Source organism: Sarcophilus harrisii, chromosome 4 (genome assembly GCF_902635505.1).
Source record: "Sarcophilus harrisii chromosome 4, mSarHar1.11, whole genome shotgun sequence".
In the NCBI taxonomy this organism is placed as follows: domain Eukaryota; kingdom Metazoa; phylum Chordata; class Mammalia; order Dasyuromorphia; family Dasyuridae; genus Sarcophilus; species Sarcophilus harrisii.
The window spans coordinates 69,381,991-69,408,655 of NC_045429.1; the positions used below are offsets into that span (position 1 = coordinate 69,381,991).

Below are 26,665 nucleotides of genomic sequence, written 5' to 3' on the forward strand. Positions count from 1 at the left end.
GCAAACCAGATCAATTTCTTGCTAGTGATAAGTGCTTAATGTTTATTGATTAACTTATTGATTGATTACTTGTGATTTGCCATAAAATGATTTAATCTTTCTTTCTGTAGGCATGGTTAAAGTTAGATTAGAACTAGAAAGAACCTCAGAGACCATGTGGTGCAAACTTTTCTTTTAATGTGAAAGAAACAAAAGCCCAGGCAGTGAAATGACTTCTCTAAGGTCACACATGTAGATTTGAGACAAGATTTGAACCCCCATCTTGCATTTTTCCAATCAGTATATCAAGCAGTCTTCAGTGACAGCAGAGCAAGTTCTAGGCACCAAGTGCTGGGAATACAAAAACAAGCAGAAAGAAAGTCCTTGTCCCAAGGATACATTCAATGGGGAGAGGGGACACAAAAAAGGAGCTTAAAAGCAAGGGAAAGAAAGAAAGAAGGTACTAAAGTGCTGTGGGTACTAAAGTGCTATGAAATCCAGGAAGTCAGAATCATAGCCAGGAGGAAAAAGGGCAGGAAAAAGAAGCTGGCCTGATGGCATATAGAGGAGGAGGTAGATTTTCCAGGCTGAGATATACATGGTCAGGGATTTATCTGGGCTGCCACTCTTTAAAAAAGTATTGCACAAAAGAGTTAAGTAGCACAAAAGACAACAGTCATAGTACTAGAAATAATAAATTATCCCAAAGGAGAGGAGAGGCAAGAGAGTAGAACCTTAGAGAAGTGAAAAAAAGTTCTAATTTCTTAAAGTGTGACCAGAATGTTTTTATTCTTGTTTAAGGTAAAACTATTTTAAGTATTCTCAAATTCAGTATTGTGTATCTGTCTGTTTATCCATATCTATCTATTTATATATGTGTATACATAGAATATATATATATGTATATATAAAAGAAGGATACAGAAAGTTAATAAATGGAAATTTCTTGTGGAATTAACTATGGGCATAAATTGTTTCTGTAACCATTTACTCTAGATTACTATGATAGCATTTTTTGTCTGAAGAAGGGCAATTATAGTTTGAGCTTATGTGTTAACTTAAATTGTTTTCATTTCCCTAAGTAAACCATTTGTTTACTGGTTCTATAAGTAAAATTGAGTTGCAGATTAGAAATGAAAATTCAGCTTTCTCTTCTTCCTAATGAGATGAGGACCTTTAATAAAACCTTGTGGATCATAATGCAGAAAAAATATAATTTTTTTGTTCTTTGCTTTGTATGAAGTATATCATAATTTCCTTTTTGTTCTTACATTTCAGGCCTATTATTACTCAGCCATCATTGAGGATGTGATATTGCGTTTTTCTTGGACTATCCAAATCTATGTCATCACCCTAAATCTGACCCCTCACGTTGGGGATATCATCTCTACTGTATTTGCTCCCCTTGAGGTTTTTCGGTAAGTGAATGAACTGAAAATTGAATGAACTGAAAATTTTCTTTTAGATTTATTTTAACCAGGAGAGAAAAAAAAACTTTTTTTTAAATTAGAAAACCACTAAATCAAGAAATACAGACTGGCTAATTCTAATAATATGCCTCTAAATTAGAATTTGAATTTCCTGCTCATGCTGATAAAAAATTAGTTTTTATATTAGACAAAAGACAATTAGTGACTAGACCTATAATTTTATTGTTATTGGGAACTTCCAAATGATGAAACTCTATCAAAGCAGATGAGTATGCTCATTGCAACTCAAGTCTCAGAAAGTTTCTTCAGAGAGATTAGGGCATCTGCCCAGGATTACAAAGCCTACATGTGCCCATGCTGAGCTTGAGCAGCCAGGGCTTCCCGGCTTCAGTGCTGGCTCTATCACTACCCAGCTTCCATAAGCAGCCAAATAGGACTGAACCCTTGAAGCCTCAGTCAGACTTCCCAGGATTGGAACATGGAGAGAACAAAAACTTCTTTGGTTTTCTTCTTTTTAAAAAAAATACTAACTCGATTTCTGCCTTTTGGGGGCTCACACTGACAATTATTCACTTCACACTGACTGTTATTCACCACGTTACCTGCCACATATGTTCCATACTTCAACTCTGTCCCTTCTCACATTACTTGGGCAGATGAACTCCTCTTTTACCAAAGAGATGAAGCTAAGGAGAGTCACTTCATTTCTCCTCTCTGCTCCTCTAAAGTTCTCAATAATCCTCAGCTTCTCTTCAGTAGTCTGAGAATGATGTGGCCCTCCTCTATCCCAGAGCAAATCTTCTTCACCATTCTTCTTGACTTTGATACCTGAGGCATCCCTTCTCAACCATCTCTCTCTATTGGCTCCTTAGGCATGCTCTCAGGTCTCACCTGTCCTTCAAAAAAAGCCTTCCCTCAACCTTGTTTCTTTCCCAGAAGAATAATCTACACTCTGCTGCTACTTTCTCACCAGCTACTTATTCTTCAAAGTTTTCCTATCTGGCTTTGTTCCTCACTGCTCCATAATGGAGGATAATAATAATAATACTGGTATTAATAGAGTACTTTGAAGTTGGCAAAGCACTCAGGTTTTCTTGTTTGATCTTTACTGTGGCCCTTAGATCTGGGTAGTGAAAGTACCCTCATAGCAGAGGAAATGAAGGCTTAAGTAATTTGAGTCATGTTGTTATTCATTCATTTAAGTTGGCGCAACTCTTTGTGACCCCATTTAGGGTTTTCTTGGCTCAGACACTGGAAAATAGAAGGACATTTCCTTCTCCAGCTCATTTTACAGATGAGGAAACTGAGGCAAACAGGATTAAGTAACTTGCCCAGGGCCACTCAGTTAGGAAATATCTGAGACTAGATTTGAACTCAGTTTTCCTGACTCCAGGCCCAGTGCTCCCTCCATCACTACCCCCTAATTGCCCCCCTGGGGTCATGCAGCTGGTAACTTCTCAGAGACAGGCCTGAAGTCCTACTCTGTGTCTTGCAGACCTTTTGCTCCATCCGTATGCCATCTGGTCACTCTATAGAAATAGCTGTAAGATCCACATTCTCCTCCTAATGACTGAATTCAGGGTCCATTTTCCTGTTCTGGTCTTTCATCTCTCTGTGTCGATACTGTTGGCTGTTCTGTTCCCTCCCTCTCCTCTCTTGTCTCCCTTCCTGCCTCCTCATCCAGTTCCTTCCAGCTCTCCCCCAACAGTGTGTCTCTCTGACTCTTTTTTCCGTCTCTGCACCCAGGCCACTGGCCCTCTCAGCATTGTACTCCTAATCTATCTGATGTGTAGTTCCTCTGATCATGTCAGCCTCCTCCTTAAAAACTTCCAGGACTTTAGAATTCCCTGGTCACTAAAGCGTAAACCCTGAATTCTAGCCTTAGAGGCCATTTCCAGACTAATCTGACATTGCTCCCTTCATAGGGAAATAGAGTATAGTGGAAACAATACTAACCTTGCAATCAGGAGAGCTGGGGTCAGGTCCCAGCTCTTCTGCTCACTTGTTGTTGTGACCTTGTAATATAGATATGTTTCTTGAAGAAACTAAAGCTTAATTTCCTCATGTGTAAAGTGGAGATAAAATTACTTACTCCATATTATTATGCAGAAAGCACTTTATAAGGCCATAAAGTTTTAGTAAATAGAAGTTTCCATAATTGTTATTTTTGCATTCTATACACTAACAAAACTTCATTAATCCTTGTCCTGTGCTTCAGAAAACAGTGGTTTTTCTAAATCAAAACCCAGCAAGTTCCCTTGAATTGTCACATTTTCCCTAGTGATAGAAATGGTAATTATTTTAATTACTTCTAAATGTGCAAATCTTAAATAATTTCTTTACTGATGGGACCAAGATATTTTAGAATTGAATTTCCCTGTCTTCTTTTCTCTCCCTTCCCCCTTTTTACTTAAAATTTTATTTCTAAAAATGGAAATTTGGTAATCCAGCAGGTTGCAGATGTCAGATTATATAAATCTTTAAAACTGATTGGTTTAATCCTTTGGACTACTGTATAGAAAGTAATATTGTATGGGGTTTTTGCTAGTTGCTTGTAGATCATTTATTGTTCTTAAAGAATGTGCTAGATTTCTAATTACATATGTGGGGTTTTAAAGGTGATATGGATTGATGTGATATTGTTGAGGAAACATTTTTGAAGTACATTTCGACATTATAATATTTTTTCTTTCCTCATTCTGTCCCTCACTTTAAAGACGGTTTGTATGGAATTTCTTCCGATTGGAGAATGAACATCTAAACAACTGTGGTGAATTTCGTGCTGTGCGGGACATCTCTGTGGCTCCCATGAATGCAGATGATCAAACCCTGCTAGAGCAAATGATGGACCAGGAGGAGGGGGTGCGGAACCGTCAGAAGACCAGGACATGGAAGTATAATCAGAGCCTGACACTACGCCGACCTTACCTGTCTCAGTATGTATCATGTCTGTTTTCAGGGTACTTAGTTCTTATAGATTCTAGTAAAAAGTAATGTTTAGACTAGGAAAATGAGGTTTCACAAATAACTTCTGCAGAGGAGGCCTCAAGATTCTTGGTGCAATTTTAAGATATGAAAGCTTAAAAGTAAGACTTTAGGGACACTGGCTATACATATAATAAAATCTTATTATAGCACAAACCTCCTAATTAAAACTTTGGCATAAATTCACTTCTTCTTTATAGCACACTCAAATAACCACCTTTTGGAAGCCTCCACTGAGGCAGTTCAGTTCACTTTTACCTAACCTGGAATCTACTTTTGAGCTACCTTTGTTTTGGGGAAAGGAAACTAAACTAATTAAAATTACTTGTGAATTATTCATTTGAAAGGTTGAAGTGTTTTTAGATGCCCTTACAACACATATTTGTACATAAATATTAACTTGCTAATTAAAGTCAGAGAATCTTAACTTTAGAAGGGACATCAAAGATCCATTAATCTAACTGTATGTGAACAGAATATCCCCCCTCTAATGCTCCTAAGTTGTAGTTATTTAGCTGCTTTTTGAAGGCCTTCAGTCTCAAGGCAGCCATTTTATCCAATCATTCTTTTTTTTTTTTTTTTTTTTTTAATAAGTCTTTATTGACATCTTGTTATTTACATCCTTGTAGTTCGTTCCCAGTATTCTTCCCCTTGGTCTCCCAGAGAGCCTTCCTGTAATATTCTCTCTAAAATGTAATCTTCTCTAGTTGGGGTTTTCTTGGGATCTCGTTTCAGTTCAGTAATCATTTCAAATGCAGCCAGGAGTTAAAGTCTAAATCCTTTATTGTCTCTTTCCAAGTCTTGTTTCCTTTCCTGCAGCCCAGTTAGCTTTCTTATAGTCTAGATCCTTTATTATCTCCTTCCTGGGGCTGGGCAGCTTTCTGGGGAACCTTTTAGTCTGGCATTGGTTCTGAGAGCTTGAATTCCTGCCTGCCTTATGGCTTCTGAATCTCCCCGACTGAATCAGGGCTGAGGCTCTGAGAACTTCTAGTGTGCTTGTGTCTCTCTGGCTCTGAATGCTTCTAGCTTATATGCTGTACACTGAGTACAAACCAATCATATCACTAGGAAATCATTATTTGTTGTGGAATTAAATCAATACTAAACTAGATTTAACCATTGTCTCCTCAATTCCACTTAGTACCTTGTTTCATATTCTGGCCCATTACATCTCCTTGTAGGATCAGACCAATCATACTGAACCATGCTAAATTAGATATTTGTCTCTATCAATTCCACTGACTTAGCACATTGTTTCAAGTTCTGGCCCATAACACTTTCCCATATAATATATAACATTTTTAGAGGGGAAAAAAGTCCAATTGGTCAATACATTTAAAAAAAAAGTCTGAAAACATATAGGGTCCAATACCTGTGGACTTTCTTTCTCTGGGAAAGCATGGATTGAGGGTATCCTCTCATTTCTCTTCAGCTATCATTAATTCTTCATAACTTTTTCCTTATGTCTAGCCAAAATGTGCCTTTCTCTAAGTTTCTCTAAATTCCACTAATAGATTCTCTTAAAAATCAAGCAAAAACAAGGCTAAGTCTTGGCTGTGTTATCCCTTTCAGTATTTGAAGACAGCTTTCTTATCTCTCCTAAAGTCTTCTTTTCTCCAAGCTAATATTCTCAGCTTCTCATTTCATGTCCTTTCAATATTATCCTTCCACCAGTGTTCTTCCAAAAGTGTGGTACCTAGAACAAAGTGACACAAACATAAATACTCCAAATAGAGGCTCAGTTTGAAATAACTGTTGTAGTACCCCTTGTTTCCTATCTAGAAGCATTGCAATACTCACTTAAGATCTGATAAGGTCATTTTTGATGTTCTTTTGGACAAGATAAACGTGGGCTGAGTGATAGTAGTTAGGTACATTTAGAACTAGTCATTTGGAACTAAAAGTGATCCGAATAGGGCCATTTCAATTTAAGAGAAGCTCTCTAGCGTAATGCCCCTAGGGATCTATGCTTGGGCCTACACAATTCAACATTTTTATCAAACTCAATAAAAGCATTTAATCTGTGGGCTACCAATATCAGGTCCCCTAAAATTGCTTAATAGTCTTGAATGATAGATAAAATCTATTAAGATGAGATTTAATAGGGATAAATAAAAAGTCTTTTATCATTACATTAAAAACTGCTTGTGTGAAGGATGGGAAGAAGTGAAGAATGGGAAAGGCACAGTTGGGCACTAGATCAAGTAAGAAGAAAACTGTTGGAGATTTTAGTTTAGTATGAGTAAGACCTTACTCATAGCTGAAAAAGAGAATTCATCCTTTAGCTGCATTAATAAAGGCACAGTGTCCAGGAAGTAATAATTCTGCAATACTCTGGTCAGGCCACATCTGCAGGAGGACATTAACAGTCTAAAATTAGACCAGAGAGAGCTGGGTGGGCTTTTGTGACATAAGAGGGTGCATTGAAAGAATTCTCAATTTTTATTCTTAAAGAGAAATCTTAGGTGATTATAATAACAACACTCAAGTATTTGAAGGGCTGTCATGTAAAGGAGGATTTCAGTCTCTTCTGTAATTGTAGCCTGATGCAGAAAGACTTTCCAATAACAAGAACTGCTTTAAAATGGAGGTAGCTCCCTCTGGAGTTTCCCTTCTTGAGGCTCAGGCTAAACGACCATGTGTCAGAGGTGCTAGTTAAAAGATTTTGGTTCAGCTTCAGCTAGTTCTTCTTACTCTATAAATCATTGTCTCTGATTCTGAGGAATTAGCATGAATTTTTAATGAGTCACATAAGCATGATGGAACCATGTGGTTTGATATTCTTTTTGCCACACCTGAGTAGTAACAGAAAGTACACAGTATCTGCACACCCACCTCCACCCTGATGGGCCCAGAGGCTGTTTGAGATGAAAGGCCTAGTGTAGAATGTAAATGGGAGGGGGTGTTGAAATGGGGAGGGGGGTCGGGGACGGGCACCAGAGTGCCTGAAGTCTGCAAGACTATCAGCCAGCTACTTTTGTGGCCCTGGATAGTCCTTTAACCCTATTTTGCCTCAGTTCTTCCTCTGCAAAATGAGCTGGAGAAAGAAAAAGACTTCAGTGTGTTTACCAGGAAACCTCCAAGTGGGTTCAGAAAGATTTGGATGTGACTGAAACAACTCAGTAACTCAAACAAGAGTTGACCATGGAGTCCAGATTGGACAGAGACTTAACTGTGGCATGAATGGGGTGACTGGACTTGAACTTGGAAAGACTTCCCATTACTATGAAGGTACAAGAGCATTCCCTTGCCTGAAAAGTCACTGTTCCCTAACTTGGGAAAGATTGACACATACCCATTTCCTGCATAATTGGTTTGAATGAAGTATACTGAAATATTGCTAGAATTCAACCTAATACAACATGGAATTTAGTATGCGTTCTCATTCATGATCATTTATTACTGAAAATACCAGGAAGCTTCATTCAATTACTCTAACATCCCTAATATTATCGTGTAGCATGAATTCTAAGAGATTCTACAAAAATTCCAGAATACTTGATAATTCTTGATTGTTCACAGTAATGAGGAGGAAGTTATTAAAAAAATTTAGAGGATGAAAAAGTCATTAACAGTTGACCACGTGTTTCACACTTTGAAATTCTTCTCTCTGACTATAATCTCCTATGCTATCTCAACCACTTTCAGTTCTATTAAATATGTGCAATATAAACATTGTCCTCATTAAGACTGCTAGTTCCTGAATTCCTTCCTATGTGGCTAGTCATTCTCCTTTCACCTGCTTTCTTTACTAGGCAGAACCCTGTTGCCATTCATTTCAGTGATACTTTAACTAAAACTAGAATCCTTTAAGATTTTTTGCCATATGTATCTAGGGATCATTCAGAATTTTTTAAGCAGCAATTAAATGCCAGAGCCAGTAAGTCACTGTGGGGGGAAGAAAGAGAGACCAAAAAAAAAAAAAAAGGTATCCCCTCCCCTCAAGGAACTTAACTGTGGAAACAACAGGTACATTTATACATATACATATAGAATAAATAAAAAAGTAAATGTGAGATAATTAGGAAGGAATGGAAGTAGGAATAACAGGAAAGACTTCTTATTGAAGCCTTGAGCTTAGTCTTTAAGGAAATTAGAAATGTCATGAGACAAAATTAAAGAAGGTGTACATTCCAGGGATGAGGAATAACCAAAGACATTTTGACAGAATATTGAGAAAGTGAGGAAGAGAAGAAAGGCCAGTTTAAGTAGATCATTGAAGATAAGAAGGTTGATGTATAATGAGGCTAGAAAGACAGATTGGGAGTATGTTGTGAAATGCTATGAACTTAAAAAAAAGAAGGCTACGAACTTTACATAGAAATTTACCTTAGAAGCAGGGAGCCACTGAAGCTTTAATATAAAAATGATATGATCAGATCATTGAAGTTTATTCACATAGTCAGATCTGACTTAAGGGAAGAGAGAGGAAAGAGATGAAGTAGGGAGGCAAATTAGGAGTCCATTGCCATTGTCCAGGCAAGTCAAGATCAGGGCTTAAATAGAGAGTATTGCATGTTGGTTGCTTGGTTGGTTGGTTATCGGTCATTCTTGAAGACAACCAAAATGTAGAGTCAAGGTACAGTGGTCTGACTATGGCTGATCAGACCAATACAAGCTTAGACTGCTCTGCCACATATAGTCCACAACTCTGACACAAATAATCTACAGCAGCATTTGTGGTGGATTTTCTAACTGTACATTTCATGTTGCTTTTCAGCTGCTTTAGTTCTGCTTTGCTCATAGAGCACAGAGCTTTCTCTGATGAGGGCATTCCCTGCTGGGCAGTCCTATGTCATACAAATAATTCCAAAGTTAAGAGAGACTTTGAGAATGTCCTTGTATCACTTTTTCTGACCACCTTGTGAGCACTTGCCCTGTGTGAGTTCTCCATAAAATAGTCTTTTTGTCAAGCATATATTTGGCATTTGAGCAATATGGCCAACCCATTGAAGTTGTGCTCTCTGCAGCAGAGGTTGAATGACTGGCAGTTTAGTTCAAGAAAGGACCTCAGTGTCCTGTACTTTACACTTCCAGGTGATCTTTAAAGTCTCCCTAAGACAATTCAAATGGAAACTATCCAATTTTCTGGCATGGTGTTGATATACTGTACAGGTTTCACGGGCATACAACAATGAGGTCAGCAGAACGACTCTGTAAACTTTCAGTTTAGTAGTCAGTCTATTATCTCTTCTCACCACATTTTTCCTTGGGACCCTTCCAGATACTGAGCTAGTTCTGGCAATGTGTCAGCCTGATTATCAATGTGTTCTTCCTTGGAAAGTGTACTTATCCACAGTTTTCAAAACTTATTCATTTACTGTAACCAGTAGTTCCACATAAGGATCTAGTGCAGTGTTGGTGATGGAGTACCTGTGTTTTCTTGATGTTAATTGTTGGATAAAATTATCACAAGCAGCAGAGAATCAATTCACACTTTGTGCATCTCAGCTTCAGAGGGTGCATTGAGTGCAAAATCATCAGCAAACAAAAAGTAATGCACCAACAACACTCCTTCCACTTTCATATTGAACTTGTTTGCTACCAGTGTGGTAGCTAGCCTTGATGTTGTCTTCTTCTTCATTAAAGACGTTTGATAAATGGCTGAAAATATCATTCTAAAAAGTAAGGGAGAAAGCAGACAGACTTGTTTCACTCCATTGATGACTGGGAAAGCACAAGAGTGTCTTCTTCATCCAGAACCTGGATTAGCATGCTGCCATGAAATTGATGATGCTGATGGACTTCTCCAGGCAATTAAATTGTGACATAATTTTCCATTAACCCTCACAACTGACAGTATCAAAGGACTTGGTCAGATCTACAAATGTTGTATACAGACCTCTGTTCTGATCCTGGCATTTCTACTGAAATTTTCAGGCAGTAAATACCAAATCAGCTGTTCTTTGGCCCTTTATGAAGCCATGCTGATTCTCAGGTACATGACCATCTTCCAGGTGAAGGATCAACCTATAAAGGAGGACTCTGACCAGAATCTTGCCCGAAATTACTGAGAGAACCCCTTCCCTCACCCTACACCCCTTCCATTGTCCAGGATAATCTATTTTCTTTATCTTTACAGAGGTGGACAGTAGAAGCACAGAACTCCTGGGAGGTAACTTCCTCTTGCCAAAAATGGAAAATTTTAGTTAGCTTTTGTATGAGCAATGGACTCCCAACTTTGTAAATCTTAGCTGTAATAGAATCACCACCAAGTGCCTTGCCACATAAAAGGAGCCTAATGCCATTCTAAACTTCTTCTCCAATTGGAACTTCAGCGAGAGAGGGGTTGACTTCAATCTGATGGTGGCTTCAGCATTGATTGATAATGATCTGTTCAGCCCATCTCTCTAGAATCAAGTCCTTATCACTAATCAATGTGGCTCCATCAGCACTGAGTAGTTGAAAAGCCCATAAATAGCCTTCAAGGCATCATAAAAATGCTTCAGATTGTTACTTAATTGCATAAAAGTGAATTTCATCCACCTTCTTACTAAGTCAAGAATATTGCATCTCTCTAAGCTTCACTTGTACTTTACTTTTGATGGAATTCAGTGCTCTGTCTTTGGAATGGATGAATTTTCCTACAGGTACACCCTCCAGAGTTCTCATTTTTCATTTAGCAGCTTCTGAATTTCCCCACCATTTTCATCAGTCTTAATGTTTGTGAGTGTTTGGACCTAGATGAGCACATGTAGTGCTGTACACCAGCTCTCTGAAAGCTACCCACCCCTTTTCTGCTTTACTGTTGCTTTTCCCTCCAAGTTAGCAAAGAGCTGTCACCAGCTCAAAGTAGCACTCTGATCTAGTGACATAAATCTTCTGGTGATCATTTTGCCTTGGGGCTGCCATTTTTGTTGAATGTGAATGTTTGGGTTGGAGAGCATAAGTCTGTAATCAGTGTAACTCTCCACCACCCTTTGCCTTTGTCATTCTCACATCCTGCTTGTCTCTTCTTATAGTCACATAGAGAAAGGAAAAAGATGTTATAGAGTTGGAAATCACAGGATTTGACTTTCCCCTGTCTTTATCTTATCCCTTTCCAGGCTACCACCTGTTACGAAAGAAAGGCATGAAGAAACCTTATTGATTTCACTATACACCAGTGCAGTTTAACCTACAAAAGTCTTTTTTATTCTTCTCCTTTATTCCCTAAAGGGGCCCCTGTCCTCAGCTTGCTTCCAGTTGTAATCCTTTTTTATGTGCCTTCTGCTGCCTCCCCATTCTAATTTTTTTCTCCTCAAGGAAGGAGGGACCCCTTCCTTTTCAAACTGAGCTCTCCCCTTGTGCCCTAAATCTTGGCCCTTGTTCTGTCAGGTATCTCTTAATCTCTTGTGTCTTCAGTCTCCATTTCAGTGACTCCTTTTCACCTGCCTAAAAACAGATTTCCTCTATCCTAAAAAATAAAACCCCCAAAAGCCTTCCCTTCTTTATATTACTTCCCCTTCCCTTGTATTTTTTCTTTAGCTGCCAAATTTTTTTAAAGTGACCTTTCCTTACCACTGTCACCTTCATCCCCTTATTGTTTCCCTTTCCCAACACTTTTCTGAAAATATATAGGAGTACCTGCCATATAAAATTCATTGTGCAAGGTGCTATTCAACAAGAATCAAATAAGGAAAATGAATTCACCCATTAACAGCAGGGGTCAGTATAATCCCACAATACTCTGATTTCAAAATTTAGAAGGTTCTGGGGGAAATAGTACAAACTTTTAAAATAGAATCATAAGGTCATAATTTTGAATTTTCTCATTTGCTGGGCAAGGACCCTGACACCCATAGAAGTTAAGTAAATCCAAGTTTCACCAATAATAAGTAAAAGAGGCAGGGTTGCTGACATACCTTGTTATGCCATCTAAATCAAAATCATTGAAAATAAAAATTGAAGGACACAGCAGGATTTTTTGTGTAACTTACTATCCAGTACAGGAAAAATATTCTCTAGTGTCTAGACAGATAAATTCTTCAGGATTCTGAAACACTCCTGATGCATAGAGTACATTGCCTTTGAAAGGCAACCTAGAAAGCCCAGTTTTCTCTCTGTTAAACTTTTTCAAGAAAGTTTTCTTTTATGTGAAACCAAAATCTGTTGCTTCTTAACTTCTATACATTAGTCTCAATTTATATAGTCTCGCAAATATATATGAAGCCCCTAGTCTTTCCCAGACATTGTGCTAGGTATTAGGAATGCAAAGGTATAAAATAAAACAACCCTTTTCTTCAAGGATTTTATCATGAGAAGATGTTTACTTACAAATAGATGTAAAGTTCATTATCTAATGAAACTGAGAAAGTTCTCATATAAGAGCTGGCTCTTGAAGTGAACTTTGGAGGGAGCTAGAGGCCATAGTGGCAAAAGTTAGAGGGGAATACATTCCAGTCATAAGGTAGAATCTGTGCAAAGACACAGAGTTGGGAAATAGAATATTATCTAGAAGAAAAGCCAGTAAACCAGTCTGTCTGGCCCATGGTGTACATGTGTATAATGCTTTGGAAAGGTAGACTAGAGCCATATTCTAAAGAAGTTTGTATGTTATCCTGTAACTAATAAGAAGCCATTGGAATTTTTTTTGAGCAAAAGAGTATACTTTAAGAATAGCCCTTTAGGAAACGTACTGTACAAAGTAACAGCAATTTATATTGTAAGATGAAGAACTGATGGTATCTGAATACAGATTGAAGCATATTTTTTTAACTTTATTTTTCTTGAGTTTTTTTAGTCTGTTTTCTTTTACATGACTATTATTGAAATATTTTTGCATGACTAAACACGTATAACCTATATTGAATTGCTTGCATTCTCAATGAGAGGGATTGGGAAGACAGGAAGGGAAAAAATATGGAACTCAAAGTTTTCAAAACAAATGTTGAAAATTGTTTTTACATGTAACTGCAGAAAAATGAAATAATAATAAAGGAAAAAAGATTAGTCTTTTATCATCTATGCAAAAAGAGAAACTTGAGACAGAGAACACAGGAAATCAGTCAGCTAGTTTATAGTAAGTATCTGCTGTGTGCCAGCAAAAGTCAAGAGCAAGAGGCAGAGCCAACATGGCAAGATAGTAGGAAGAAGCACAGTGAGCTTCCCTCCAGACTCCTCCAAACAGACTTAGAAAGTGCACCAGACTGAATCCCATATGGAAATACAAGAAAAAGTCACAGTGAATTATTTTCCTACTCCAGATTAGCAGAGAAAGAGACAGAAAAGAGAAGTCCACAGATACTCCAGTGAGATCTGGCTGCGGAGTACTCCAACATGCAGAAAAAAGTTGTGTCCAATGGAACATATATGCAGGTGCTAGGGCACCAGCAACAGGTGCAAACTAAAAGCTTTGTCAGCCACTCTTGAATTCAGTTCTGGTCACAGATCCCAGATAGACTGAGGAGGGGACATACACAAAGGGGTAGGGAATGATGGAAGTCCCTGGGCAGTGTGCTGAAAAGGAGCACGTCTGAAAGCGAGTAGGAACAATATGGCTCAGATGATTAGGACCAGAGAGGGTCTCTCTTCAGCTTCTAGCTCAGAAGGAAGCCTGCAAATGAATAGCCAGGAGCAGCATCACAGACCTAAGTGAAACTTTCAGAGCTGAAGCACTGAAACAGCAGAGCTTCCCATCTTGTTGATGATGTATTGAGTCCAGCACCAGTCTACTGTTGCTCAGACTCAAACTCAGTTCAAGAACTTGTAGAGCTCAGATCAAACTTTGCCTTAGATCATACTTCTTGAAAGCACTGATTCCAGCAGAGGACTTGCCAGCCTGACACAGATGTGAGTTGATTATGAAAGGATGATATTTTAAAAAATAAAATTAAAAGATGTAAGAGAAATGCACTAGGAGAAAGAAAAAGGTGGAATGGGACAATTTATATCACATAAAAGAAGCAAGAAAAAGAATTTACAGTAGAGGGGAAGGTAGGGAAGATGAGAATGAGTGAGCAAACCTTATTTTCATTGAAATTGGCTCAAAGGGGGGGGGAAGTCTATATTACCCTATTAGAAAGTAAGAAAGAAATGAGATAAGGGGAACAGGGTGGGGGATGATAGAAGGGAAGGCAGAACATTTTTAAGAATGATACAGTAAAAGGAGAGAGAGAGAATAGAATAAACAGAGGAAAATAGGATGGAGGGAAATACAGTTAAAATATTAACCATGAAAAAAATTTTGAAACAAGTTTCTCTGATAAAGACATCATTTCTCAAATATTATAGAAAACTGAGCCTAATTTATAAAAATCAGAGTCATTCCCCAATTGATAAATGACCAAAAGATATGAACATTTTTCTGATGAAGTAATTAAATCTATGACTATGAAAAAAAATCTTTTTATTCACTATTGATTGAAGATACATAATATTGGAAGGAATGTGGGGAAAAAGATATGAATGAATGTACTGCTAGTGGAGCTATGACCTGATTCAACCATTCTGTAGAGCCTAAAGGGCTACAAAATGATATAATATTACTACTGTTAGGTCTGTATTCTAAAAGAGATTTAAAAAATAAAAAGGAAAAAGATTTTTTTTATTTATAGCCGTTATTTTCTGGTGGCAAAGAATTGGAAATTGAGGGGATGCCTATCATTTGGGGATTGTGCTGTAATGTTATATGATTGTGATGGATTATTATGCTATAAGAAATTATAAGCAACATACTTTTAGGAAAACCTGGACTTTCAGAACCTGATGCAAAGTGACATTTATTATGTCCAGAGTAATAGCAATATTGTGAGAGGATCAGCTGTGAATGACTTAGCTGTTTTCAGCAACACAATGACCCAAAACAGTTTTGAAGGAGTTATGATGAAAAATGCTATTCAGTCTTCAGAGAAAGAACTGATGGTCTCTGAATACAGATTGAAACATACTTATCAAAAAAGTCATACTTTTATTTTTCTTGAGTTTTTTTTTTTTGACTGTGTGTTCTTTCACAACATAATTAATATGGAAATGTGTTTTGCTTGACTATCTATGTATAATCCATATTGAATTGCTTGCTTTCTCAGTAGGGATTGGTTTTACATGTAATTGGAGAAAAAAATATTAAACAAAAAAAAAAATCAATAAAAAGATCTTCAGCCTGAGCAAATCCCTAAATGCTGGAACAATTCAATATTCAATACTGCAAGACAGTAGTTTAACAGGACCATCTTGGACCTTCCCTCCAAAAGTACATCAAGCCCGGCCCTAACATCACATTCAAATCAGAAAGAAGGCTAGAATAATTAATGCCAACAAAATCTCATCATATTTAATATTTTATTTTTTTCCATCTACATGTAAGAGCAATTTTAACATCTTGTTTTATAAAATTTTGAGTTCCAAATTCTCTCTCTTCCTCCCTTCCTTCCTTCCTCCATTGAGAAGACAAGGGATTTGATGTAGGTTACAATGTGCATTTCTATATTAGTCTTGTTGTGAAAGAAAATATAAATAGAAAAAAAAAAGAAAAAAGAAAAAATTTTAAAAGTATGCTTCAATCTGAGTTCAAACTCTTAATGGTTCTTTTTTCTGAAGATGGATAGCATTTTTCATCATAAGTTCTTAAGAATTGTATTAGATCATTGAATTGCTAAGTCATTCACAGTTGGTCATTGTGACAAAAGACAATTTCTATCCTTAAAGAGCTCACAATCTAATGAGAGAAATAACATATGAACAAAGCAAGTTATGTATAGGATAAAATCAGAAATAATTCAAAGAGGGAAAGCACTGAAATTGAGGAGATTAGGGAAGGCTTTCTGTAGAATTGGGATTTTAGTTGGGCAAAATGGAAATAAAAAGAATTCACCAGTAATCCCCTGGAAGAAAACCCAAAATTGACTTCCAAGAACATCATAGACAAAGTCCAGAACTTTCTGGTCAAAGAAAAAGTACTTCAAGCTATCAGAAAGAATTCATTTGCTATGTTACTATGATCCCACATGATTTAGCAGCCACTACTAGAAAGCAGAAAACTTGCAGTATTCCAAAAGACAAAGAATATGGGGTTTATTCTTGTGGGAGAGAAAGATGCATCTTTAATGAAATAAAGAACTTCAAGAATTCTTGATGAAAAGACCAGAGCTATATAGAAACACAGACAGTCTTAAGAAATTCAACAAGGATAAATTGCTTACATTCAAATATGGAAGATGATATTTTCATCCTTCCTAATCCTATCCTTATCAGAGTCTGTAGCGAGAGTCTAATCAGACAAAGTCTAGGAATGGTCCTGTTTTTGTTTTGGTGATTTTAAGAGAAAAATGAAAAGAGGGTAAGATGAATACCTGGGTGAGGGATGACAGGGATAAGAAGGAAAATTAGGGGAAATTATCTCACACACTTGGAGCACACAAGTAGACATCTTTTTTTTTTTCTTTGCTGAGACTTGCCCCGGGTCACACAGCTAGAAAGTGTTAAGTGACTGAGGCCAGATTTGAACTCAGGTCCTCCTGACTTCAGGTGCTCTATCCCGAGCCACCTAGCTGTCCCCAATGAATAGACGTCTTTCCAAACAAGGAAGAAGATAGGAGGTTGTGACTTAGATTTGAACCTCACTTTCATCTGAACTTCTCAAAGAAAGGAAGAATTTGCATGTGCACATAGAAAGTTGGGTACATTAACACATTTTATTCAAAGCTTGGAAAGAAGAGCAGAAAGGGAGAAGGAAGAATTGGAGGGAGGGTAGAGTAAGGAAGAATTACCCCTAAGCAAAACAAACTCTTAAGGACATACAAAAAATATTCTTAGCTTTTTTTGAGGTGGCAAAGAAAGGAAATCTGAGGAAGTATTCATTAATTAGGAAGTGGCTGAACAAGTTATGGCATATAAATATTATTGAATAATACTGGTGCTTTAAGAAATTATGAAGGCGATGGTTCAGAGAAGCCTGGGAAGATGTGTATGACCTGATGCAGAGTAAAGTGAATAGAGCCAGGAAAATAATGTATACATTGATAACTATTAAAAAGACAAATACCTTTTAAAGACTTTGGAACTGTGATCAATATAATGGCCAGCCACAATACTAGAGAACTGATGATGAAGCATGTTACCCAATTACTGAGAAAGAATATTTAGTACAGGATGAGGCATTTTTTTGTGGAAATTTGTTTTGTTTGAATATACATGTTTGTAAAAGGCATTTTATTTTTCATTTTCAATTATGGAAGGGGAAAATGGATTTCTGCTGAATGAAAAATGTGATTTTTTTTTTAAAGGAATACTTTAAAATTAAAGTGAAGGGCAAGAGGTGATAACGATTTGGATTTCATTGGTAAACGTGATGACAGATAATAGAGGTGTTGTACATATAGATGTTATAGATATCATATAAATGATGACATAGAAGTTAACAGATGTTTTGATGTAGAATTATCAAACTTGATGACTAAATGAATATGCTAAGAAAATGTTAATGCATTCTATAAAAATAGAAAAGGAGGGGTGGGCTTGGAAGGAAATACATAATATAAAATGAGTTTAGGATATATTTAACCTATGAGACATCCAATTTGAAATGTCCAATGAGCCATTGATGATGTGGAGCTGGAGTGTTGGTTGTAGATGTGGGAATTATCTTTCTAGACCTGATGAGACAGTGCTTATAGTGAGAAATAAGCCCAGATTTTTATTTTTCTAATATCAAGCTATAGATTCTAACCAGTATGTTTTAAAGATACTGGACATCATTGGTGTGTTTTTATGTTTAATAACTGAGCTTTGTAATTTTTTTTCTTTTCTTATTCCCAGATCCAAGGCTCGTGATACTAAAGTATTGATAGACGACACAGATGATGAAGCTAACACATGAATTGAATCTAAATCTACATCCTTTTTTCCCTCTATTCAACAACCCTTTCCTTGACCAACTCAGCCTCTGGTACCTTTCCAGCTAAAAACAGGAGAAGACATTTAACACATTTTCCGAGCTCTTCTGGATCGGATCCTATGGACTCCAAACAAGCTCACTGTGTTTCTTTTCTTTTCTTCTGGTTTAATTTTAATTTTCTACTTTTAAAATAAATATTTACTTCATTTTGCCAATCAGAGGACATTTTAAGGAAAAAAAAAAAACAAAACAAGTTATCTTAAGGATTGTTTACAATCACAAGGACATAGAAAACTATCCGGATGAAGAACAGGCGCAGCAAGGACCCAATAATGGGACAGTACCGAGATTACTCGGCTTCTGCTTGGCCCGGTTTTGACTGGTTAAAACCGGACATTGATTTTTAAATTTGTTTTGAGGTTTTTTTTTTCTTTCCTTCATATCCAGCGCAAAGGCACTGGCTGCACTTGCAGGGAAAGTGCACTTAGAGCAGTACCTTCATTCACGAAGCTACTTTTTAATTTGATGTAACTTTTCTTATTTTAGGGGAGGGAGGGAAAGGGAGGAAACTGGGAAATAGGATGTATTTGTTATATATAATTTTCTCATTATTTATGATACTTAACCATAAGAGAACAATCTCGTGTCCTGTGCAATGAAGATAATAACAGTAAAAAAAAAAAAAAAAAAAAAGTTAGGGGGAATCTATCCTTGGATGTTTTTCATAAGGTTCCATCGTGCAATGCCTCTTTCATGAGACAACTTGTACTTGTTTGATAATTTCTTTCTTTTCTTTTCTTTTTTTTTTTTTTTTTTTTTTTTTTAATTTTAAACCAAAGTTTCTGTTTCTGATTTTTTTTTTTTTTTTTTTAGTTGCTGCTGCTTTGGAAACCTGAACATGTCTCATGACAGGTCCATCCTCACATTTTCACATTTTTGAGTGAAAATTGTGAAAAAAGATTCTGAGAATTAAAAAAAAAAAATTAGAGAGATGGAATACATCTACCCATACTCCATACTCAACTGCAGAAGTAGCCAGATTTTCTATCATAACATAGCTTTGGAGTTTAGGATAGTTGTAGCATGATCTTTGCTATCTCAGAGTTTGGATTAGGAGACCAGGCTGTTTCAGAGACTCTACACCCTCATTAAATAGGGAGTCCCTCAAGATTTCACTTACTTCCACCAGATTCTGAGCAAATAGGAATCTGCCTAGAAGAGGAAATCTTTCTGAGCACATAGAACAAATTAACCTTCATCTTTCGTTTTTGCATTGGCCACATGAAGCCTTTATAGCCATTTATCCCAGAGGTTCTAAAGAGATGTATGATCATTGGATCTCATGTTCTTCCATAGGGAGGTAATATACTTTTCAGTTTGTTAGGTCTGCCATTTAAAGGAAAGTTCCATTATTCAGTTATGATTTCTACACACTGCCTGTGTTATTTTTATTTAGTCTTTATCCTGTTATGACTTCCCTTACCTAACAAAATAAGTTCTAAAGCCTTGATTGACAGTTCAGTCTTAAAAAAAAAAAAATTATTTGGAGGTAAGGGACCAATCTTAATTATCTACTAACAAATAATAGAAAATAGTACCAATGTAAACAACAATGTGCTTTCTATAATTCTAAGGTCCAAATCAAGATTTTGAAGTGTCCATCTCTACCTTTGTTGGCTTTATTGGCAGAAGTCACACTGAGCATTTATAGTTAGCTATCAACTATCCTCTTCCTGGCTAGCCTTGCTGTACATAGTCAACACCAGTAATTGCATTGAAGTAAAATACTTCTCTTGCTCTCAGCCTTAATTTTAGACTAAGGCACAAATTAATAGAGGCAGCTGTAATCACTAATTCAATCTTTAAGAACATGGCTACTGTATCTGTCATATGGCCTCCTTGTTTAGTGCTTCTTCCCTGTATCCAAAATATGATCATACAGGTGGATCACATAAAGAAGTTACTATTAATACTATTGTGTCAAGGAGTAAACATGTGAAAAATAGTTGTTTTTTAAAAAAGCTTTTCTGTTTAATATGGGTAATCTTCCCTAAATTTGTTCCCCTTATAAATCTAGGGGGGAAAAACTTTTGGATCATTACCTTATTTTGTGGCTTTTATTCCTTTTTTTGTGTGTGTGTTTTGCCAAATATTTTTCTTTGCCAGAAAAATGGAGGGGAGGGGAAGTATTTTAATTAGGTTTCCTTTAATTTTAGTTTTTAGAACTGAGTCTTTTTAAGTAATCAGTGGTAGTAATTTAGTGGCTCTTGGTAGATTAAGGGTTTTAGAGTTCATACTTGGACTTAACAAACTATTTTGTTGTACACTCTAGAGCCATAGGAATAAACTACTGGTCTGCCAAGAAACATGAGTTACTATAATTGAATTATTAATATCAGTTGATGGGTTGGTTATTTTCTGTACAAATGGAATAAATAGTACTCTGTGTTCCCAAAATCAGTTTAAAATGAAACTAACATCCATTTTCCTTCTGGATTTCTGTAAAATGTATTACCATAAAATCCTGCAATTGGCCTACAGTATGTAGGAATCCTGATGGTCTGTTTGTTTTTCCCTCAATGTACTCCACTGCCAATTTGGTCTTTGTTCAAATTTTAGAACCTTAGTCCCTAATAAGGATTATTTCTCTTAGGAGATAAAAATATTTAAATTTTAATTATCCAGGACACATTTGTCCCAGTTAGCAGAATCCATTTTAGAATAAAAAGACTTTTAACTACCACATTAGATATGTAATATTTATTTAAATTTATTATTTTGTGCTCCTGTTAAGGCAAAAAGGAGCAAAGAGCTTTTTCTCATACTAATCAAACTACATGAATTTATATTTCTCTTTTAATAAGAAAAGTATGGACTGTGCTATTCTTTCAACTAACATATACAATTTTGCCAAGTGATCAGAATTTCTCTGATTTCTTGCTCCATTGACCAGACCCAAGAAAGCTTGCCCAATGCTGAGCCCTATTTTGTGATTTTTTTCAGGGAGTTTTCCCTGAAGCTCTCAACAAACAAATTATCTATTTAAGGAAATGTACATTAGTTAGTCATATAATCAAAAAATTAAAAGGATAAACAACCCAGCCCCTGGTAAAATTCACATGTTTAGATAATCTAGTATTGTTCTTGCTTCAGAAAAAAAATCAATTAAAATGTCCCTTGGATAAAGGAATTAAGATACCTTAAATATTAAGAATTCAAAATATTTGTTTTTACTTTTATGGTTAGGTGGCATAGAAAAGCTGGTAATGTAGAAAGAGATTAGGAAGCTAAGAAAAATTTTCTATGTATGAATAAGTTTGTGTATTTGTGTCAAGTGAGTGACTTGACAAATGGTTTCATATCTTACTGTAATCAAAGATGAAATTGCTTTTAGTAAAATCCTCTATTAGAATGTGGAGAAGTCAAAATCCCATTCCTCAATCTATCCTTATACTGTTTTTCCATATTATCATTTGATCCTTTTAGCATTCCACCACTAAATTCCCATTTTCAAAATATGTAGTCTTGGAGAAGATGAAGCCAATGGCCTCAACAGCACTTTTATAAGAGATCCTAATTCCCAAGATTAATGATGATAGTACTTCCCCAGTTCTTCCCACTCCCACCCCTAGTCTGTTTAATCTCATTAATATAAGGAAAGTTCTGAAGACAATAACTCTAACCTCCTCCTTTGAGATAGCTTGCAATTTACACCCACCCATAATTCTTCTACAATTCTAATTACAATCAGAACATCTGGATAAAAAATTATCTCTATCTATAGACAAAATAACGTGAGGCAATACTAGAGAAAAGTGAACCATTATTGCTATTTGTTGAAGAGAAATGCATTGTGAGTAGCAAGAGCAAAAAAACAAAGCATATAAGATATTAACCAGTCTGATACTCTATAGAAGTAGGACAGCTAGGAACCTGCTTGTTTTTAGCTCCTGTTTTTGAATTTTTCCCCCAGTAGTTCATACATTAGTAATGGACAATTCCTTTTATTTTCCTGTTCATTTCTCTGTTGTAGTCACTTGTTTAGAGTGAGTTCATTATGCCCAAATGTATTTTAGAAATGAATGACTAAAGGAATTTCTCCTCTTTCTACTAGCCCTACCAAAAACAAGAAAACAAAAAACTTAAGCTGTTGGCAGGAAAACAATTTGTTTTTCAGAAGAATATTCAAATACTTAAATACATTTTTCTTCCTATTGAGTCCATGCCTTTTACAGAACCTGATATGTTGACATTGATTAAATTGACTCCAGAGGTACTTCACATGAAAGCTTCAAGCCTGAGACTCCCTGGAAATTCCCTACTTTGGTTATGCTTCATTTGGTGGAAACAAATTCTGATTAAACAACATTGCTCTGAATTGCTGCCACTCAAATCACAATTTTTTAAAACTCAATTATAATCTTGAATGTTAACAATTCAGGTAAAAGTGAATACTCTACATTAGTGATTTGCCCTACTCCATTCTCACTATTTCTGTTGAAAATTTTATATAAACCTAATGTCACTAAAAGATAACCATTCCTCTAAAAATCAACAACACTGAAATATCTTTTAAAAAGTTGGGAAGATTGGGATAACAGAAAATCAGGTTCACTCTTCTTTTGATCAGTTTGTCTTATTGTTCCTCTGTAGAGGATCTAGACTTATTATTGATCATATGTGTGACCTGTTTAACTAAATCAAAGAAAAATTGAATTACAGAATCTTGAACATTACTTAAAAAAAAAAAAAAGCCCTCCGTCCAGACAACATCCTTACTAGTCTAAAAACCACTTTAGATTCTTTACTGATCTTAGTCTCCTAATTTTATACATTTTATTATAAATCTCTATAAAATTAAGTTATTGTGGTATCTGGGTGTAGGATGTGGAGATAAATGGGGGCTTGAGAAAATAAATAATGTTAACTTGGAAGTTGCAAGCCAGTATGTAACCAGCATTTATTCACCCTCTGCTAATAAAGTAAGAAAGAAAAAGCATGTTTTTGGAAGAGCTTGATGTGGATATCACCAGCCTTCCTTTATTTTGTTTTGTTTTTTAAGACAAATTTGACCAGGAAGAGGATACCCATTAATTGGTTGCCCTTCTTGAATGTTTTGGTAGTACAGAGGAAAACAATCATCTCCTGAAGAACAACCCTCCTGAATTAATTTGCTTAGTAGGCATGAGGAACAGAATGAGGATTTGTCCTGAAATAAGAGGAATTATTATACTAACTTTAAGCTGGAACTTGTTTCATCATTGCAATTTTTAAAAAATCAATCTTGTTCTGCTTTGTGGTGCCATCAACTTAATGAGGACAATCAAAAAACCCATTGTTTGCCTTGGACTCTCAATGTGTCTGGTAATCACATAGACAACTTGTATACATTTAAACCAGTTACTTGACTGTAACATAACCCATGCAACCTTAGTTCTTCCTATTCTCTTTTCCCTGCACCACCACAAGTTTAACGAGAACTGTAGCACCAAGAGAAAGGTGTAGACTTTTAAGGGCAAGGATGATGATATAATATTCTTTTCTTATTATCCTTGGAGCCCAAAGTCTGACCTTCTTTCCTTGTGCCCAGTAGCAATACCAGCATGGTGGGAGTAAGGGGGAAGACTATAGGAATTCCTAGGAACACAACTAGATGGTGACAATGTTATTCTTTTGAGTTTGTAAAATGAATTGTGAGCCCTTTAGCAAGGACAGCAAAGCACCTCAGCTTTTAAAACATTATGTGATGATTAACTTTCTTGCTCTTTCCTGATTTAGCACAGAGGTTTGTATCAATGAACAGTATTTGGAAGGGGTATGAGGTGAAAAATGTATTTGTCTTCGAGCCTCTCCTCCACTATTCCCTTTCTCTTCACCCTTCCCATGCTGTGTTGGTCTAAATGATGATGATTCTCTGAAGCCCTAAACTGTAGTTGTCAAAAGTAACTATAAAATGTGATTAGTCCTCCGCGGGTGCTTCTTTCTTTCTTTTCTCTTCTTTCTCTTTCTCACTTTCTCTCCACTCTTGGTTCAGTGGAAATAGTGAGGACAAAGAATTGCCGCTTGCTTGGACTCATGCTGTAACTGTGACTGCGCTATTAGCTGTCTCCTTTTTCCTTCTCAAATGGATAGAATTCTGTTGAAGTGTGGAGTAACCTTCTTGAGAAGTAGGTTTAAAATGCACAATGTGGTACTGTTTCATAGTTTCTAGATGGTTGTATAAAGCAAAAAGTTAATGTGGTTATGTGTTTTTAAAAGAAAATAAGTGATTGGTTACAAAACTGTTTTTCCCCCCATTATTATAAGCTCTCTTTGTTTTCCAACGGTTTTTAGACTCTTTTGTCACTGCTGAATGGTGTCTGTTGCTTTTTATCTGTGTTTCCTAAATTTTTGAATGTGATTGCTCTTGAGTCTACCTGGGAATAGAGCAGACGTTTCAAGGGGAAAAGGTTTTGAAGCTTTGTCTTAAGTCTATCCTGTGTAAAATCTATATGCGTATTAGTAAAAAAAAAAAAAAAAAAAAAAAAAAATTAAAACTATTTTCCTCAGAATGTAATAGATAAACCCACATTCCCAGTCAATCACCTTTGCCACTGTAGGGACCAGGGACCACAACCTGCAGCTTCTGGGGCTGGGGTGCCAGCTGTAAGCCTTCCTGTACTCTTAAGGTCTCCAAAGCTGACACCCTGGGACACAGATTCTGGCTCTACCTGGGCTCTCCTCCACCTCTCCAGGTCAAAAAGTGTGAAGGATCTTACTTATTCCATTGCCTGCACAACAGGCCTCCCAACCCCCACTCCCCAAAAAGCAAAAAAGCCAATAATCCACTCTATTCCTACAGGCCACTGAAATCCCGACTTCTACAGCTGAAGCCAACATTGCAGTCGTTGCAAGTATTATCACAGTGGTCTTCGTCACCTTCCTCTCAGTCCTGATCATGATCATTTATCTATCAAAGAACAAAGGCAGCTAAATCACCTGAGAGCCCCCAGAGAGAGAAGCCATGACTCTGCAAATGGAGAGTGCCTCAGTCCAAGGGAAGAGAAGAAAGAAAAGTATTTCATCTGACCTCTAAGAACTCCTCTGACCTCTAAGGGCAAGATACGGGAACTGAGTGCTTAATTTATTAGATGAAAGATGCATCTAAAGCTAGAGATGAGTGTGTGCTGTCTCTGAGGCAGAATCCAGGGAATCTTCTCACCTTAGTGCCAGCATCAAAGAAGAAACTCTCCATTACACAGGATGTTGACTCTCATTTATAGGAAGCAGAGAACAAAAGCACCAAATTATCCACATTTGGGATTTATCTGTCCCAAATCTGAACAGATCTAGGCCTTAAATTCTTAGCATTAGTAAAAATGTAAAGCACATATGCAGATAATATGATATGTGTATTTTTACTTAATTTTAATTTATATATAGGTGATACTGTACCAATGATTATGTACATCACAAAAATGGCCAAAAAAGGATTAAAAAGCAAGAGATAAAGATGAAATATGATATTAGAGGCAATAGTTAAACTGAAGTTTTTTTAAGTCAAGGAGTGGCAGACACAATTTAGGAAAACCATTTTAACTATTTGTGGAGCATGGATTTGAAAAAGACTAAAGGCAGGCGATTCTGCCAAATATTACTTCCTCAACATAGGCAGTGGACTAGCTGCCACATTCCTACTCTAGGAAAAAAAAAAAACTAAAAATAGTAACAGATCAAATAATGATCAAGAGTCAGTGATGTAAATAATAGTGATCTCATCAAACTAGGACAAAATATTGGAATCCACTGGGCATTAGAAAAGGCAGAAGTGTCAGTGATAGCATGGGTAACCACGATGAAAGCCCTAGAGATTAGCCAGGAACATCTGTAGCCTGCAAAAGTCAACAAGAGAAAGAAAGCCAACCCCTGGGTGGTCTGAAACCCAGAGAGCAGATCTGGAGAGCAACAAGAGCAGCAGAGCGCACAAAACATCATTCAAACCCCAGGCTCCGGAGGAGCTCAGATCCATAGCATTCTGTCCTGAAGTGCCAAAGAAGGATCTGAAAAGACAATGTTCAACCACCCAGAGTCCCGAACCTATCAGCACACATTAGACACCAATCCCCAGGAGGGGGGAGCTCACACAGGAATCCAGGTGCCTCAGGTTGAGACCAAGCAGGGCTAACTATGCCCTGCCTAAAACACTGGATAGGGCAAGGTCTGGTCCTACAAAAAATACCCAAATTGGAACTGTTTGGATATGTAAGTGAATAGGAGACCCCAGACACATGCAAACTACAGAATATATAAGTAGCAAGTAGAGCTTTATAGGAAAAACAGTCTTCAAAAGAAAAGAGGGGAAGGAAAGAAGCCCCTGAAGGGAAAAAATAGCTTGGAACAAGAAAAGTGATAAAACACCCAAATAATAGATGCCTTAAAAATTAAAATACATCAAGTAAATAAAAATGTCTTTGTGAGG

The 26,665-nt window shown here is 36.6% G+C and overlaps 1 protein-coding gene across 2 annotated transcripts in view; it reads left to right on the forward strand.

The window, feature by feature from the left end:
* The window catches only part of XPR1 (xenotropic and polytropic retrovirus receptor 1), a 198,181-nt gene extending 172,264 nt beyond the window's left edge, over window positions 1-25,917 (forward strand). For both annotated transcript variants that reach the window (XM_031936982.1, XM_031936983.1), the window contains exons 13-15: window positions 1,258-1,397; window positions 4,127-4,345; window positions 18,129-25,917. In XM_031936982.1, the coding sequence (XP_031792842.1) occupies window positions 1,258-1,397; window positions 4,127-4,345; window positions 18,129-18,189 (420 nt within the window). In that variant the 3' untranslated portion in view covers window positions 18,190-25,917. The remainder of the gene's footprint in view (window positions 1-1,257; window positions 1,398-4,126; window positions 4,346-18,128) is intronic.
* The last annotated feature ends 748 nt before the right edge of the window (window positions 25,918-26,665 follow it).